Consider the following 18,545-nt stretch of genomic DNA (forward strand, 5'->3'; position numbering starts at 1 on the left):
GGGTGTGGTTTGGGTGCCGAAGCGGTGGAATATAGGCTTACAGGTCCCTTGGGAGTCAAGTCGTCATGTATTCTCTAGAACCCCACTCCCCACTCTCCTCATCCACCCTGCCCCTGTCACACTATCCCTCAGCTCCAAACCCCGTTGCCCCGCTCCAGCCACTTGGATCTGTTGGTCTAACCCTGACGATTACCCCCCCTCTTGCCTCACATTACATGGCTACTGCTCCCCAACTCAGGGCAGCTATTTTTGTCTGGAGGCGCTTGAGACCCTGTCATCCTTCCTGCCATTTACACTGGGTGTGGGAAGTCACTGGTCACAAACCTGACTGCCCTAGCCGACCCATTGTCTCTGCCTGCTCCTGCCTCACTGAACTTATCTCTGCTTACCTTGCCTCTATTTTCTTCCTCCGGTCCAGAAACTCCCCACCTATGTCTGGGACACCACCCATGCCCTCCACCTCCTCCAAGACTTCCAATTTCCTCGCCCCCAACACCTCATCTTCACTATTGATATCCAGTCCCTGTACACTTGTATCCCCCACGTGGATGGCCTAAAAGCCCTCCGCTTCTTCCTCTCCTGCAGACCCAACCAGTCCCCCTCTACCGACACCCTCATCCACTTAACAGAACTCAACCTTGCCATTAAAAACTTCTCCTTCAACTCCTCCCACTTCCTACAGACAAAGGGGATGGCCATGGGAACCCGCATGGGCCCAAGCTATGCCTGCCTCTTTGTAGGATACGTGGAACGGTCCCTCTTCCGCAGCTACACTGGCACTATCCCCCACCTTTTCCTCCGCTACATCGATGACTATCGGTGCTGCCTTGTGCTCCCACGAGACGCTTGAACAGTTCATCAACTTTACTAACATCTTTCACCCCAACCTCAAATTCATCTGGACCATCTCTGGTACCTCCCTCTCCTTCCTGAACCTCTCCATCTCTGATGACCATTTCGAAACTGATATCTATTTCAAGCCCACCGACTCCCACAGCTACCTAGACTACACCTCCTTTCACCCACCTTCCTGCAAAAATGCAATCCCTACTCCCAATTCCTCCGCCTCCGCTGCATCTGCTCCCAAGATGCAACATTCCATTCCCAAACATCCCAGATGTCCTCTTATTTCAAGGACCGCAACTTCCCCCCTAGTGGTCGAAAATGCTCTGGACCGCACGTCTTGCATTTCCCGCACCTCTGCCCTCACGTCCCCTCCCCGCAACAAAAACAAAGACCGAATCCCCCTTGTCCTCACGTATCATCCCACTTACCTCCATATTCTTTGTGTCATTCTCCGCCCCTTCCACCACCTGCAATCTGATCCCACAACCGCAAGGATATATTTCCCTCCCCACCCCTATCTGCCTTCCGTAGGGATCACTCTCTCCGCGACTCCCTCGTCCGTTCCACACTCCCCACTAGCTCCACCACACCCGGCACCTTTCCCTGTAACCACAGGAAGTGCTACACCTGCCCCTACACCTCCCCCCTCACCTCCATTCAAGATCCCAAAAAAACCTTCCACATCAGACAGATGTTCACCTGCACATCCACTGATGTGGTCTACTGCTCCCGATGTGGCCTCCTCTACGTCGGTGAGACCAAGCGGAGACTCGGAGACCGCTTTGTAGAGCATCTGCGCTCAGTTCGCGACAAACGACAACACCTTCCAGTTGCAAACCATTTCAACACTCCCTCCCACTCCCTGGGCGACATGTCCATCCTGGGCCTCCTCCAGTGTCACAATGACGCTACCTGAAAACTGGAGGAGCAGCACCTCGTATTCCGCTTCGGGAGCCTATAACCAGTTTCAAAATCTCCCCGCTCCCGGCCTCATCCTATAACCAACCCTCCCTCTCATCACCCCCCTCCTTGATCTGACACAACCTGTCCATCTTCTCTCCCACCTATCCGCTCCTCCCACCTCACTGACCAATCCCCACCACTGCCTACCTGCACTCACCTATCACCATCCCACCTACCTTCCCCAGCCTCACCCCTCCTCTCTTTCTCTCTTTATTTCGGAGCTCCCTTCCCCTTCCCTATTTCTGAAGAAGGGTCCTGACCTGAAACATCAGCTTTCCTGTTCCTCTGATACTGCCTGGCCTGCTGTGTTCCTCCAGCTTCACACTGTGTTATCTCTGACTCCAGCATCGGCAGTTCTTGCTGTCTGTGGCCCTCGATGTCACATTTGATTGCAAGACAATTTGTACCAAAGAGAAAAGGAATCCAGTGTTGGAGCTAAAGTTTCTCAGTTCTTCGTGGTCCTAGCAGCTCAGACATAACCTGGAGTTTCCTGTTTGGTGGAATAGCTCAAAGTTATGGCTACTCGGCATAACAGTGACGAAAACCGAGATGGATGTGAGAAAAGTAGATCTTGGCCAGAGGCCCATTTTTTTTCCACCCTCTGCTGAGATAATTTAGTAGCCAACAGCAATGAAGGATGTGAAAAGGTGTTGGGTGACGGGAGGCAATGTAAGGGAGGAGATCTTTCCCCAGCAGGTTAGGATAAAATAACTCATTGTACTGAATTATAGCATGGTTACTGTAGAAAAGGAGGCCACTCTAGTATCCATGCTGGCCACTTCGGATATGCAACTCAACTGGTGTCGCTGTCCTTTTTTCCAAAGCTCTGCATTGTTTTTGTCTTTTTTCTATGAATGATCCAATTCCTTTTTGAAAGCCCTGATTGGATCTGCCTCTACCACGGTTTCAGGCAGTGCCTTCCAGATTCCAAACAGACGTAAGGAAATTCTTGGGAGATCCATGCGTTGGGAGACAATAAAATCATTTTGAAATGTCCAGAATTATCGCTCCGTTATTATTGTTAGAATGTGGAGTTTGAAATACTGTGAGGAGTTAAGTGAGGGACAAGTTTAATGTCTCCTAAGAGTAGAAATCACACTGTTGAACAGTTTAACAGGACTGAAACATGGGATAATCTGATTGTGGTATTAGTTGTGCTAAAATTAGCTTTCTTTTGTCTCCCAGGCCTGGAAGAGGGGAGATAGAGAGGCTGTAATAATTTGAAGGTTTGAGATGTTCATTTAGCACCTGTCCTTTCCCTCATTGCCAGAATTCACACTGGAATCTAAGTTCAGTATTTGGTGTAGAATGGGTTTTCCCACTTGGAAAACTACACATGACTCACCAGCATTTAATAGGATGGTGAAAGATGAAATGGACACTTCTGCAAAAGTGACAGTGACTGCCAGATAAGCCTTGGAGGATTTGGGGAAAGAGAATAGCCAGATGTTATGGATTGTTGTGAAGATCCGTTGATCAAGACCCTCACTTTTCAAACTGCTCAAGGTCTCACCCAATTGTGCCATTAGCCTGTCTCATAGTCAGATGAAGAATTGGTCAAAGTCTAGGTTTTAGAGGGGACAGAACGTGGGCCTTGTTTCTCTCTCCCTACACCCTCAGCCATCCCTCCCCCACATGGTCATACCAGTGAGTCTGACTTTTTTCCTCTCTAATAGCTGCAACCCTTTTCTACTGAACAGCTCAATTTAATTTTCTTCCCTCAGTGCATCATTAACAGCAGAGTGGAACATGTAAAAGTTGTAGCATTAAGTGGGGGTGCAAATTGTCGCGCTAATGTGGATCATCTCACACGAACACGTTGCTTTGCTGCTACCCATTGGGCTGTAGTTGTATCTGGGGAGGAAGTGACTTTCTTTGTGGGTCAATGGGGCCTAAACACATACTTGTACAGCACCTTACGCAACCTCAAGGTCACTGAAGTTCCTTTCTTCTTGCGATAGAGGAAAATGCCCCACAGTTTTGGCTATTGATCACAGAGACGGGAGATCAGCTAATTTTTAATGATGCTGGTCGAGGGGTACACACTGGGCAGACTGCCCCTGCTCTTTCTCCTGTAGTGCCCAATAGGAGCTTTCCACCTGAGAGAGCACCGAAGGCCTCAGCAGCTATGACAGTGCAGCGTTCCCTCAGTATTATATTCCATTGCGTCAGATGGGGCAGGTGCTCAGATCTACAGAATGGGACTTCAAGTGGAATACTTCTGTGTGAGTGTTAATATAAAACTTAGAACCTTGGGGGGGAGGTGAAAGGTGTCAGATCAGGGCTTGATCAGAAAGCGAACCTGACTATTAATCCCGGCGATGTCTGTCTGCCTGGCGTTGGAAGATTGCACTCTTGCCATAATGCTGCTTTTCTGAGGTTTGAGGTTAATGCCTATTGTTGGGGCAGAGCGGAGGGAGATTTACTCTGCAGCAAATCTGTGTCATAACCGACGTGGGAATCTCTGGTTGTGATGCTGGTTACCTAACTTAAGAATAGAGATCAATCTTTCTGTTGTTGTTCTTGTTGTTGAGCAAGATGGCTGACCAGGGACGGGAAAAAGCAAAGTCAAGATGGAAAGGAATAATTAAATGGGACAGGAACAGGCTAAGAGAACAGATGAAACCGGTCACTATGCTTTGGGGGATTTAGGGAAGGAGGTGGAAGCAGGCTATGCAAATCTGGGGATTATGAGATTGCAGCGTGCGGAAGGAAAATCTCCAGTGGAAATGAGGTCAGGGACAGTACTGTATACAATGGCTTGATGTTTGGTAGTGAGGTCAGGGTCGAGCAGGGTGGTGGGGAGCGGTCGTGGTACTAGGAGGAAGTTTTGAGACCACAGTATCACCTTCATCAGTAGGTTTGATGACCATATTGGGGTTGGACCTGAGAGCACAGAACACAGGAAGTTCAGAATAAGACAGGTTGGACTGAATGAGGGGAACAGAGAAATTGAGATGGGCAATGGCATGCCAGTAGCTTTCATTGAAGAGAGGGTAAGAAGTCAGAGGGAGTGTTCCAAGTGGGGTGGGTTGTATAACAAGGGAAAGGACCCAGCTAGAGAGGGCTCAGAAGAGATTTACCAAGATGTTACCAGGTATGGAAGGTTTGAGTTATGAAGAAAGGTTGGATAAACTGGAACTTTTTTCACTGGAGCGTAGGAGGTTGAGAAGTGACCTTTATAGAGGTTTATAAAATCATGAGGGGTATAGCTAGGGTTAATGATAGGTGGCTTTTCCCTAGGATGGGGGAGTTCAAGACTAGGGGCACATTTTTAAGATTTTAAAAAAGACACGAGGTGCAATTTTTTTTTACATAGAGGGCGGTTTGTGCGTGGAATGAACTTTCAGAGAAAGTGGTGGATGCAGGTACAATTTGCAATGTTTAAAAGACAATTGAATAAGCACACAAATAGGAAAGATTTGAAAGGATTTGGGCCAGGAGCAGGCAGGCAGGTGGGACTAGATTAGTTTGGGATTATGTTCAGCATGGACTAGTTGGACCGAAGGGTCTGTTTCTGTGTTGTCTGATTCTGGCAAGGAGTTATAGTCACAAAGTAGGCACTGAGACAGAAGTGACAGAACAAGAGCTTGGAGCTAGATGAGCTCAAAATTCATTGGTGTGGGTGTGTAAAAGGATGGTGTCCTTTTGGGACTTCCCTAATGGCAGTTTCCTTCCCTAAAGGACATCCTTATCTGGTCTGGTCTACATGTGATTCCAGACCCACAGCAATGTTGATTTTTAACTGCCCCCTGGGCAATTAGGGATGGGCAATAAAATGGTGGCCCAGTCAGTGATGCCCCCGTCTAATGAATGAATTTTAAAAGATTTTAAATTATTTTCTTAAAAATGAAGTTGAGGCCTTTGCTGAGGACAGAGCATTCGGTGACAGAGAGGGGAAGGTCAGAAGGCATTGTAACTGACTGAAGGTCCGAGGAAGATACCGAGCTGGAGAGAAAGGGAGGAAAGTTTCCTGAGAAATGTTGTCCTCCATCAATTGGTGAAGCTTCCAATCCTTGACACCTGAAAGGAAGATTAAAAAGTGTTTAATAAACGCTGAGTGAAGTGAGGGACAGAATGAAGCTGTGAACCAAGACAGCTTTAAGTTGGAGGGTGTCCGTGTTGCTTTAGGGAGAGGGTATATTTGGCTGCGCATTAGCATGAACTGTGCATCATAATATACAGCTAGAACAATGGTTTGAAGAAGTCTGGATGCCTTAGCGATATCTTTAGCGAAAAACACGAAGGATCCAGTTGGAATCCGCTTGGAATGAGCTGAACATGGAGACGGTTGCTCAGGAAATGTCATTGTGAAAGCAGTGTTTTGTTTTAAAGTGGCTCATTAAACACAAGTTATTGACACAGAAGTGTCGATCGTGCTGGTTCATTAAAATATTTAGAGCCCACTCCCTCAGTTGGTAAATGTATCTTCTACTGAGCCACTCAGACTGGAGGTTGTTGGGTTTGATCTCTGATTCGGGATGAATTGGCCAAACTCAGCTTTGGAAGGAATCGGCTATGTTTTGATCTCTGGGATAGTAAGGTTTAAAGCTGGTACTCCCTCCTGAAGGGTGTGGGCATCGGATAAAAGGCAGTGGGTACGGGGTGAACAATCTGGGCATTGGATGAGGGCTGTGGACACCAGTTTAGGTCCAGATCAGGCAGGTTTTATGTGCTGCATCCATGTCCCCAATAGGTCCCGGGCTTAAGAACGGTCATGCTCCCTACATGGATCATCCTTGTCATCCCGGGCTATTGAATCCTTGCTCTATGGTCACGCATGATGAATGGGCACTGTGAAGAAGTCATGGAGGCCATTGGCATCCATGGGCATTGCCCTGGCCTTGGTTGCCACCTCTGGAAAAGAGATCCTGTTAAAGTTTGAAGAGGGAGAAGCAACAACAGCAAAGGTTTGAACAAGATTCAATCTCGCACTCCCTTTTTTTTTTGTGCTGTGTCTTCTGTGATGTGAAGTTAAGATGTAGTGTTCAGTTTCAAGTGCTCAGGAATGGGAAGGGTGACCCTGCACTCATTGATTTGCCAGACTAACTGGTAACTTTTTTTTTAATACATTCAGAAGATGAGGGCATCACTGGCTAGATGAGCATTTATGGCCTATCCCAAATTGCCCAGAGGGCAGTTAAGAGTCAACCACATTATTGTGGTTCTGGGGTCATATGTAGGCCAGACCAGGTAAGGATGGCTGTTTCCTGAAGGCCACTAGTGAGCCAGATGAGATTTTCCTTACAATCAATGATGGATTCATGGTCATGTTAGACCCTTAATTCTATAACTTTTTAAAAAAATTCAAATTCCACTATCTGCCATGTTGGGGTTTGAATCTGGGTCCCCAGAACATTACCTCAGTCTCTGGATTAACAGTCTAGTGATAATACCACTAGGCCATCACCTCCCATTTGTTTCATTTGTCTCCCTTTTGTTTTTGCAGAATGAAGCAGCTTGGAGCTCGGAGTGTCTGGCTTTCGACAGGGCAGTGATTTCTGGTCAACCAGCAACCCTTGGCAAGGAGCCATTCTCTCTCTCTCTCTCTCTCTCTCTCTCTCTCTCTCTCTCTTTCCTTCCTTCCTTTTTTTTTCCCCTGTTGGAGGCTGGGAGGGAGAGAGGGAAGCTCTTCCATCTTCGAGAGCAGGGGCAGCAATGGCGGGGGAGAAAGCCAAGCCCATAGTGATCGACGCCCAGAAGCTCGCCAGCCTCTTGCGGAGTGGTGTCGGGGCGACATTGGTGATTGATAGCCGCTCGTTCGTGGAGTACAACACCTCCCACGTGCTGAACTCGGTGAACATCTGCTGCTCCAAGCTGGTGAAGCGAAGGCTGCAGCAGGACAAGTTCTCCATCGCTGAGCTCATTCAGCCCTCCGGCAAGATGAAGGTACTGTGCCCCACTTCCTCTCCCATCATGGCACACGAGGGCAGGCCCCATACAAAGTGTTCTATCCTTGCAGGAAGCACCAACTCCTATATACTTCCTCTCACCTTTTTCTCTGTCTCCTCTCACTCTGTCGCTCTCTCTATCTATCTCTCTCTCTCTTTTTCCTGGCATCAGTAAATGTGGCTTTATTCAGTTCCATTTATATGGCATCCAATTGCATCTCTTGCCTAACTCTTGTCTTTCCTTCACCTCTTGGTCTCTCGTGTCCTTACCCTGTTGTCTTTATCCCTGTTTATCCCTTTCTCTTGTGCCAATTTGAATCTCTTTTTCAGGCTCTCAACAGCTCCTTCCAACACTGTCCCTCCTCTAGTTTAACCCTCTCTCTCTCTCTCTCTCTCTCTCTCTCTCTCTCTCTCTCTCTCTCTAGCTGATAAAAGTACAAAGAGTGAAAGACTGGATTAAGGTAGAGCTCTGAAGGCCTGCTGCAATTGGCTGCCAATGACATCATTGCCCTGGCCCTTGCGGAGCTAAATACTGTGGCAGATTGAAGGGGACAACACAAACAGCTTGCAGCCTGGCACTGTGCCTGTGTGATTGATGCGGGAGTGTTTATGGTTCTGCTTCAACCTTAATTGTCATTTTACCATCTTGAGCTGCTGAATATTTATTAAGCAGCGGCAGACCCTTCTCCCCTACTCCCCCCCCCCCCCCACCCCAGCCACAAACAACACGTCTACTCAAGTGTTCAGTGCTTTTGTCTAAATTCTCGATGAAGTCCCACCAGCCCACCACCCTCTTGCATTAGCCAAATAATCGACTATTCCAAATGTTAGTCTCCTTTTCTCCTCGGCTGCTTGAATTCATCCCGGCACTTGTTAATTAGTTTGTGGCAGTTCAGAATTCATTTGTCAGAGAGTGTGGAGGACAGAGAGAGAGAGAGAGAGAGAGACCAACAGCAGCTGAAGTGCAGCAAAGGTGCTTCCTACTGGAAAAGGTCTGCTCAAAGATTTGTTTAAAAATATCCACCGGAGATTCCATTGTAACCTCAGCTGCTCAAGGCACTCGTACAAGGTCTAAGGTCTGTTTTCCAATTGATGCTGAGATTAAGGCACTTTTAACATAAAGCATATATACAGATAAGCCCCTGAAAGAGCAAGGCTAAAATTCTGAGCTGTGACTTCTGTGTGCTGACTCTCCTTTTAAAACTGGCTGTTTGTGGGTCCCCAGTGAGATGGTGTCTCCAAAAGCTGGGCAGCTTTGTATTAAAGTGCTCTTCAATGGAGAGAGCAGTGCCTGGTCTATCATTTAACCTGAAGGGAATTGAAAGATTCGGCATTAACTGAGAGAGAGGTATAATTTCTAGCGCTGTTCAATAACTGCATAGTCTGTTCACCATGCCCACATACAGCAGTTATGGGGGTTTCTGGGTCAAGGGACAGAACCAGAGAGTCTAGTCATGATTAAAGCCAACCCTCTACTCTCTTGCCATCAATGCGTGACTCCTGCTAAATACTGGCCTTTAGTCTTCCACAACGGGATCCTTTCCAGGGTGATTATTCAGTGGAGAAGTAATTACCTTACAAGTTTAACACGAGCAGACATGGGGAAACAACAGTTTGCATTAAATCTTCATCGTTCTCAACCCTTAGCACCCCAGAATTTTCTTAAGCTTCCCTGTCCCCATGTAGAGAATTACAAGTGGCTCAGTACAGCCCGAACTCCAAGGTGCAGGGGCACATGATACTGTGACTTAAGGTAAATGGGGCAGTAGTAATGTCCCTGGGTCAGTTACACGCCACTCCAGGACCATGTTCTGGGTTTGAATCCTACCATGGCCAATGATGAATGAAGGTGATGGCATTGTTGCTAGACTATTAATCCACACATCCAGATCATGTTATGTGGACCTGGATACAAATCCCACTGCGACAGACTTGAATTTGAATTTAATTTTAAAAATCTAGAATGAAGAGTCTAATGATGACCATGAAACTGCTGTCAATTTAGCAAAGGAAATCTGCTACCCTTACCGGCTCTGGCCTAGATGTGACTCCAGACCTACAGCAATGCGAGGCCATTAGAGATCAGCAATAAATGCTGGCCTAGCCGTTGATGCATTAACAAATGTTCGACCATGCAAATTTTGGTGCAGATTTCTTTTGTTGAAACAAACCTTAAAAATATCAGTCTGTAACACCAAACATGATGGTGTGTCCAACCGTGTCATCCTCCGATATAGTGAACTGTCTTCGCCAGTTTGCTCTTGTCTTTTCAAAGGTCTGGGAGCATGGCTTGCACCAACTAAGTTTAGCTAGGGGGAGGGCAAAAGAAAAAGTGGCAAGATCAGTTACAGGCTTGCGTAATGAAGTCCTCTTTAATTCGCAGCATTCCTCAGTTTAGCAGCTTAAGGAGCGGTTGAAGGGGAAATAACGTCATGCAAGGCCCCCTCACCATGCCTTGCCCTCACCCTCTTACCCTTCCCACAAGATGTTTAAGGGACTGGCACAGACTGACTGATGGTTTGATTTTTGGTTTATCTACAATAATACTGCAAAGGCAGGAAAGCTCTCCCCTTGACCAATGAGCTGGATGAGTTGTAAGACTCCTGGCCCCCTACCCTCAAATGGACCTGTCCCGTTGCCTTGCTGATGTCGTTGTACAGGGCTCTCTCTTCACAAGCAGCTCTGGCAATGTTGGCTTGCAAGGATCAGCGGAGGAAGATCTGGAAAAAGAATGAAAATGAAAACGAAAGTTGTGAACTTGGGGCTATCTGAGTGCAGTACTACTGAGTGCTGGGCCATACACTGAGTGAGTCTTGTCCTTCGTAGTTTCTGCCCAGCAACTGGCCGTGTAACAGTGGCAGACTATCGAGACTGTTCACAAAGACACCTCCAGAAGTCACGCCTCAGTCACCTGAGCTGCTAGATGTGACATTCTCATCACATCTCAGCCAATGTCCGCTTCTAGAGTTTTTCATCTTTGTGTAAGTGGTGGGTGGCCGTGCTTGGAAATGTACCAGCCAACGCTGCTCTCCTCGAAATCAAATAATTATACAACATGGATCAAGACTGTTCGGCCTGTTTTAATTGCACAGATTGTTCCCTTTCAAACACTTTGCCCAATTCGCTCTTGAAAGTTATTGAATCTGTTCCAGCTGTGCATTCCAAACCATTACAGTTCCTTGTGTAATAAATACCTCCTCCTGCAACCCTATACCAGTTGTCTTTATCAATGCTCTTAACTCTGTCTCTGTTGACTACTGGAGCATCCAACCAGTTTATGCAGTATCACCTTATTTTGCTGAATGAAAGCTCTTCACACATCACATCTTTTGAGGACCTCTAACAAACCCCTCTCCTTGCAGTATATAAGGTTTTCAATCCCAGTTCCTGTAGTCTCACCACACATCACTGAAGTACCCAAATTCTGCTAAAAATGAGAACAGAAAATGTTGGAAATACCCTGCAGGCTAAGCAGCATCTGTGGAAAGAAACAATTAACATTTCGGGTAAGAACTGATGAAAGTTATAATGTGAGGCAATGATTCTGTTTATTTTCTCTCTCCACAGATGCTGCCTGACCTGCTGAGGGTTTCCAGCACTTGGCTTTTATTGCAAACTTTCACCATTTGCAGTATTATGCCTTTGGATTACCATTCTAGTAAACTTGACTGCCCTCGCCAAGCCTTGACAAGAATGCACACAATGAAGTCTTATCTTCTCACCGAGAATTTATATTGAAATATCTCTCCTTCAATGGCCGTCCATCAGATTAATTGACAGTCGCCTGTAAAATGGGCTGTCCCTCGTGCTGCTGATCCCATCCTCTAGAAGCAATTCATAGAGCAGCTGTAGTTCGAGCCATAAATATTGGGAAGACTGAAGCCATTGTTCTCAGTCCCTATGCCAAATGCCATTCTGCACCTACCAACTCCATCCCTAACCCTGGCAAACATGAGTGACTAAAGCCAACTGTGCCAGTCTTGCTGTTGTATCTGACGAGCCAACGATTCATCTGAGCCTTCATTTTGATCTCTGAAGCATCACATGACGATACCTTACCTCATCTGATGCTGAAACTCTCATTCTTATCCTTCAGTTTTATCTGCTCACCTGCATTCTACCCTCTGCAAGTCTGAGATCATTCAAAACTCTGACGACCATCTTTTTTTTGCTTTGTTAAATCAACCTGTTCAAATCTGCTATGATACATGTCGGCATTGAAACCCAAGTCTCTTGGACCAAAGCTAAGGGGATATTTTTAATCAATCTATTCAAACATGTCATGTTACACCTCTAGAGCCGGTGGAACTTGATCCTGGCCTTTGGCTCAGACCTAGGGACACCAGCACTGCAGTAGATATTTTTTAATCAACCTGTTAAGGCACATTATTACTCTTCTCTGGAGCACATGGGACTCAAACAGGACCTCCTGGCTGACCATGCCTTAACTTGCAGTAAGTCCTGTTTCCCAATAGTCCCTCACTCTTTGATTTACATTAAAACCATCCACCCATCCTGGCCTCTTGACGATCCTGGAATTCCGTCACACCTGTATTGGTGGCCATGCCTTCAGCTACCTAGGTCCTAAGCTCTGGAATTCCCTCCCCAAAGCGAGAATCATCAAACCTGTACAGTGTGGAAGCAGACCATTTGGCCCATCCAGAGTACACTGACCGTCTGAAAAGCCCACCCAGATTTCTCCCACATTCCCCCTGCCCCATTCCTGTAACCCACATTTCCCATGGCTAATCGACTTAGCCTGCAAATCCCTGATCCCCAAGGGCAATTTAACATGGCCAGTCCACCTCACCCACATAGGGAGAATGTGCAAACTCCACACAGACAGTCCCTCGAGGGTGGAATCAAACCCAGGTCCCTGGTGCTGTGAGGCAGCAGTGCTAACCACTGAGCCACTTCTTCCCTTCCTTCTTCCTTTAACCTACCTCAAACTATTAATGACCTGGCCAGATATCTCTTGTGCAGTGTCATGTTTTGCTTTGTACTTTTCCTGTGCAATGCCTTGGGTCATTTTATTGCAGGAAAGTCGGTATAAAATGGTGTTATCAAAATTGTGAGACCTCCGAGCCACTGAACACAGGACATGGAATTGATAAGCAGTAAGAGATCCGTGATCTATCAAACCATCACACACTCATGATTCCAGTCATCCTGAGACACCACAGCAAGACACTTCTCCACCCCTCACACACAGCCGTGTAATCTACTAGAAGATTCAATAAAAGAGGAACAGTTTCAGATTATACCAACATCTTTTCATTTCCGACTTGTTTTCCCGTTGATGTAGTTAGAAGTACAGACTTGCAGTTTTGTAAAATACCTTGTCATGTCAGAAGGATGTCCAAAAACCTCATCCTTGCAAGATCAGAAGTCACTGCTGATTTAGGGTTTAGGCCAATGTCATAATCCACAGTGCACAGTCAGGCCCAAGTGGTAACATGGAATCTTAGACACAATTCATATTTTTGGCTGCTGCAATGTAGTCATTCCTCTGCACTAGATTACAGTGTAGGCCTTGATTAGATCCTGGACATGGGTTTGAACTCTAATCTTGTGACAAGAGGTCAGTCTGACCCTTAAGCATCTCAGCCTGTTTGTTTGTTTTTGGAAGCATCTGCTTAGATGCTGTAAGCCCAAGGGGCTTCAGCTCTACATGTAGCCAGTGAGGTCCCCATGGTGCAGGCTTCAATCACTTCCTAACCACATGTCTCAATCATAATTATCCGCATTCATCAGCTGAAGTGAGCATCAATAAAAGAGATGTAGATTTGTTCACTGGGGAGGACAGGCAGCTGGAACTATGGCATAACATCTGTGTCTCGATAGCATCATGTCCAGGCAGCATTGCTTTATCCAGTAACTGACACCAAGGCAAATTACTTCATCACCATGTTTTAAAAATGAAGTATTTGCCAAATGATGAGGTTTGGCATGTGCGATTTCAGCAAAGGTGTTGTAAGGTAAAAGTTTACCTTGAGTATTGGTCATTGGCCAGCTGGTACTCATTCTGTTTGACGCTCAATTCTGTTTGTGTCCAATGGAAGTGAACCTTGAAGACATGCTGTTGAAGGATATGGTACCATTGCTTACAATTAATAACTGAGCTTCACTACTGATTCCAGATCCAAAAAAATTATAAGGTTCAGGAGCAGAATTAGGCCATTCTGCCCATCAAGTCTGCTCCACTATTCGATTATAGCTGATCTGATTTCTCAACCTCATTCTCCTGCCCTCCCCCTGTAGCCTTCAATCCTTTTACAGATCAAGAACCTATCTATCTCTGTCCTAAATACACTCAAAGACTTGGCCTCCACAGCCGCCTTCAGCAATGAGTTGCATAGATTCACCACCCTCTGGCTGAAGAAATTGCTCCTCATTTTCAGTTCTAAAGGGCCATCCTTTCATTCTGAGGCACTACCCTCAGTTCTAGTCTCTCACCACTGGTAGAAACATCTTCTCCATGTCTACTCTATCCAGGTCTCTGAGTTCTGTAAGTTTCAGTGTTTCTGCAAGATCCCATCCCTCACCCTTCTAAATTCCATCGAGTGCAGACCAGAGTCCTCAACCACTTCTCATATGACAAGCCCTTCATCCCTGGAATCATTCTTGTAAGCCTTCTATGGACCCCTCCAATACCAAGACATCCTTCCTTAGATATGGTGCCCAAACTCCTCACCAATATTCCAAATGTGGTCAGACCATAGAGCCACAGCACCACATCTCTGCTCTTGTATTCTAGCTCTCTTGAAATTAATGCAAATATTGCATTTGCCTTCATAACTGCCAACTGAAGCTGCATGTTAACCTTCAGAGAAACCTGAACAAGGACTCCCAAGTTCCTTAGTGATTTAGATTTTCAAAACTTACCCCATTTAAAAACAACATGCCTCTATTCTACCTACCAAGGTAGTTAACCTTAAACTTTCCCACATTGTATTCTATCTGCTGCTTCTTTGCCCACTCTCCTAGCATGTCCAAGTCCTCCTGCAACCTCCTCGCTTCCTCAACACTATCTGTCCCTCCACCTATCTTTGTGTCATCTGCAAACTTAGCAACAATGCCCTCAGTTCCTTTGTCCAGATCATTAACAATAATAGTTGTGGTCCCAACTTTGATCCCTGTAAAACTCACAAGTCACCAGCTATCATTCTGACAAATACCCCTTTATCCCCGCTCTCTGCCTTCTGCCAGTCAGCCAATCCTCTATCCATGCCAGAACCTTGCTCCTAACACCATGGCCTATTATCTTATTTAGCAGCCTCCTGTGTAGCACATTGCCAAAGGCATTCTGGAAATCCAGGTACATCACATCTACTGGCTGTCCTTTGTTTAACCTGCTCATTACCTCTTCCAAGAATTGGAACAGCTTTGTTAGGCATGATGTCCCCTTGATGAAGCCATGCAGACCTCAACCAGCTTACAATTTCCTGTCTTCGGCCTTCCGCCCTTCTTAAACAGGAGTGTTACATGAGCCATTTTCCAGCCCTCAGGGACCCTCCCTGATTCCAGTGATTACTGAAAAATCACCATCAATGGCTCCACAATCTCCTAATTTATCTCCTTCATATCTCTGGGGCGTAGTCCATCTGATCGGGGTGATTTATCCACCTTCAGAGCTTTCAGCTTCCTTAGCACCTTCTCCTTAGTGACGAGCACAAGACTCACCTCTGCCGTACCCCGACCACCCCCCACCCGGGCCTCCTAAACTTTCTTGAAGTTCTGTTATGCTTCAGGTATCGTCTACTGTGAAAACTGATGCAAAGTATCTATTCAGTTCCTCTGCTGTTTCTTTGATCCCCATTACTACTACTCTAGCCTCATTTCCCAGGGGCCCAAAGTTTACTCTTGACTCCCTGTTGCCTTGTATAAATCTTAAAAGAAGACTGCAAGACTTTTTTTTTATGTTATTAGCTATCTAATCCTCATATTTTATCTTCTCCCCCAACCCCTCCTTACTGCTTTTTCAATTATCCTCTGCTGGTTTTTAAAGGCTTCCAAATCCACTGGCTTCCCACTAACCTTCTCTACATTGTATGCTTTCTTTTTGCTTTTATGCTGTCTTTGACTTCCCTCATCAGCCACGATTGCCTTGTCTTCCACTTAGTATGTTTCTTCTTCCTTGAAATGAATTTCTGCTGTGCCTCCTGAATTACCCCCAGAAACTCCTGCCATTGCTACTCCACCATCCTCCCTGCGAGGCTCCCCTTCCAATCAACTCTGGCCAGCTCCTCCCTCACTCCTTTGTCATTAACTTTTTTTTACTGAATTTTAGTACTGATTACATCTGATTTCAGCTGGTCCCTCAAACTGCAGGGTCAATTTTATCACTGACCCCCAGGGATTCCTTCGCTTTCAACTCCCTAACCAAGTTTGCCTCATTTCACATCACCAAATCCAGAATTACCTGTTCCCTAGTGGGTTCTACCACATGCAACTCGGAAAAAGAACCCATAGACGTTTCATGAATTATTTTTCTTGAGATCTACTACCAACCTGATTTTCCCACTCCGCCTTCAAATTGAAGACCCCCATGATGATTGTAACAGTGCCTCTCTTACGTGCCTTTTCTATCTCCTGATTTATTTTCTGCCCCACATCCTGACTATTGCTAGGAGGCCTGTACACAACCCCCATCAAGATTGGCACAGATTCTACACCTTCCAACTCTATATTACTTCCTTGCTATCGATTTTGATTTAATTTCATTTCTTACTAACAAGGCAAGCCTGCACCCTCTGCCCATCTACCTGTCTTTTCAATAGGACATGTATCCTTGGACATTTAGTTCCCAACTCTGATCCCCTTGCAGCCACGTCTCCCTGTGATACCCACAACATCGTACCTGCCAATTTCAAGCTATGCTACAAGCTCATTTTACGTTGTTTCGTATACTGTGTGAATTTTAAGTACAATACCCTCAGTCCTATGGTAACTGCCTCCCTTCTCATAGTTGTCCCCTTATCTGCTGTGTCTGAAGTTAGAATCCTGACCCTTTCCACACTCTCTATCCTATCACTTGTTCTGGAGACTTTAATAACCTTTGCTGAGCCGTTCACCTGCCCTTTTAACTGTTTCTATGATTTTCAAATCAACTTATCTAATCCACCCTGTCCTGATTATGCGATCAGGGCAATTCCTTTCTTCCCCAGAAATGGGCAAAACCCATTTCTTGGACATCAATCGTTGAGCCACGCGTTTACCTCTTTAATCTTGTTGACCTTGTGCCAATTTGTGCGTGGTTCAGGTAGTGAGCCAGACGTTATTACATTTTTTATTTGGTCCTGCTTTTTAATTTGGTCCCTAGCTGCTCGCATTCCCTTAGCAGAACCTCTTTCAACCTATATCCATTGGTACTTGCATGGACCATGGATCTTTTCCCTCCCACCCCAAGTTCCTCTGCAACATGGATGAAATGTCGTGCACCCAGGCACCAGGGAGGCAACACAGCCTTCGGGTCTCTCAATATTGACAGAGAACAGTGTCTATTCCCCTGACAATATTATCCGCGATTACAGCTACATGTCTGTCTTGAATGGCCTGCTGATACCATGGGCCTATGTTCAGTTTGCTCATCCTCCCTACAACCCACACTCTCATCCACAGAGAGAGCAAGAATCTCTAACCTGTTAGACAGGCTCGAGGGCGGAGGCTCCTTCAGCACTACCTCCTGGATCTCTCTACCTGCCTCGCTGGGGCTCACACTCTCCTGTCCCTGACCACTGACTGAACTCGAGGTAGTTAATCTAAGGGTCGTGACTACTTCCTGAAACACAGCATCCAGGTCACTCTTCCCCCTCCCTGATGTGTTGCAGGGTTCGAAGCTCAGATTCCAGCTCATCAACTCTGAGCTGGAGTTCCTTAAGCAACCAACACTTGCTGCAGATGTGGTCACTATGAACCACCAGCTCCTACATCATGCAGGTACAACATTCCACTTAGTCCATTTTATTTAATTAGCTCTTAATTTGACTTGTTTAAAAATTCCACACTGATTTTTAGTTTGTAGCCTGTCAATCTGAAAGAAACCTAGAATTGATAATAAGCTATCAACAACCAATGAACTTAATGGTTTGGGTGCAATGTCACACATTTGTACTAAGCCCCTGATTCAAGTCTTCAATTTATCCTGTTTCTTTTTCAAAAAAAATCCTTACAGAACTATGAGCCAAATAAAACAAGCTAAAAACACCTTTTCCCCTCTGCACTAATTCCCCGAGCTATACACTCACTCAGACTGTGTCCCATTGTAGACACAATCTCTCCTCCCTGCCCGTGTGAAGCAAACTGCTCGCAACAAGGCAACACATGAAACTACATAGAAAATGACTAGGAGTGATTGCTCTTTGGCAGGGGAAATGCAGAGCCCTTAGCGTTTAAACGCTCTTAGCCACCATGAAAGCAAAGTTTGAATGAGCTCTTAACTACGGAGAATTGTGAACATAACCCACTCTGTCTTGCAAACCAGAGATAACACAGAGTGGAGCTGGATGAACACAGCAGGCCAGGCAGCATCAGAGGAGCAGGAAAGCTGACATTTCAGGTCGGGATCCTTCTTCAGAAATGCATCATGCAAACCAGCCTTCCATGCATGACTCCATCTATATTTCCCACTGCCTCAGGAAAATGACTGACATTATCAAGGACCCCTCCCACCCCGGTTATACTCTCTTCCACCTTCTTCCGTCAGGCAGGAGACATAAAAGTTTGAATACACGTACAAATGGATTCAAGAACTGCTTCTTCCTTGCAATTATCAATCTTTTGAACCGCCTCTCAAATGCTAATTCTGATCTCTCTCTCTGCACCTTCTCTGCAGCTGTAACACTG

The 18,545-nt window shown here is 46.0% G+C and overlaps 1 protein-coding gene across 2 annotated transcripts in view; it reads left to right on the plus strand.

The window, feature by feature from the left end:
* The window catches only part of LOC109937676 (dual specificity protein phosphatase 8-like), a 112,773-nt gene that overhangs the window by 31,335 nt on the left and 62,893 nt on the right, over nucleotides 1–18,545 (plus strand). Inside the window, exons 2-3 of one of the 2 annotated variants that reach the window (XM_048607025.1) lie at nucleotides 7,259–7,698; nucleotides 11,268–11,492. In XM_048607025.1, the coding sequence (XP_048462982.1) occupies nucleotides 7,468–7,698; nucleotides 11,268–11,438 (402 nt within the window). In that variant the 5' untranslated portion in view covers nucleotides 7,259–7,467 and the 3' untranslated portion in view covers nucleotides 11,439–11,492. Of the gene's footprint in view, nucleotides 1–7,258; nucleotides 7,699–11,267; nucleotides 11,493–18,545 lie in introns of those variants that run through there. The other variant, XM_020536180.2, reaches the window with a different exon arrangement.

This window comes from Rhincodon typus, chromosome 17 (genome assembly GCF_021869965.1).
Source record: "Rhincodon typus isolate 14 chromosome 17, sRhiTyp1.1, whole genome shotgun sequence".
In the NCBI taxonomy this organism is placed as follows: Eukaryota; Metazoa; Chordata; class Chondrichthyes; order Orectolobiformes; family Rhincodontidae; genus Rhincodon; species Rhincodon typus.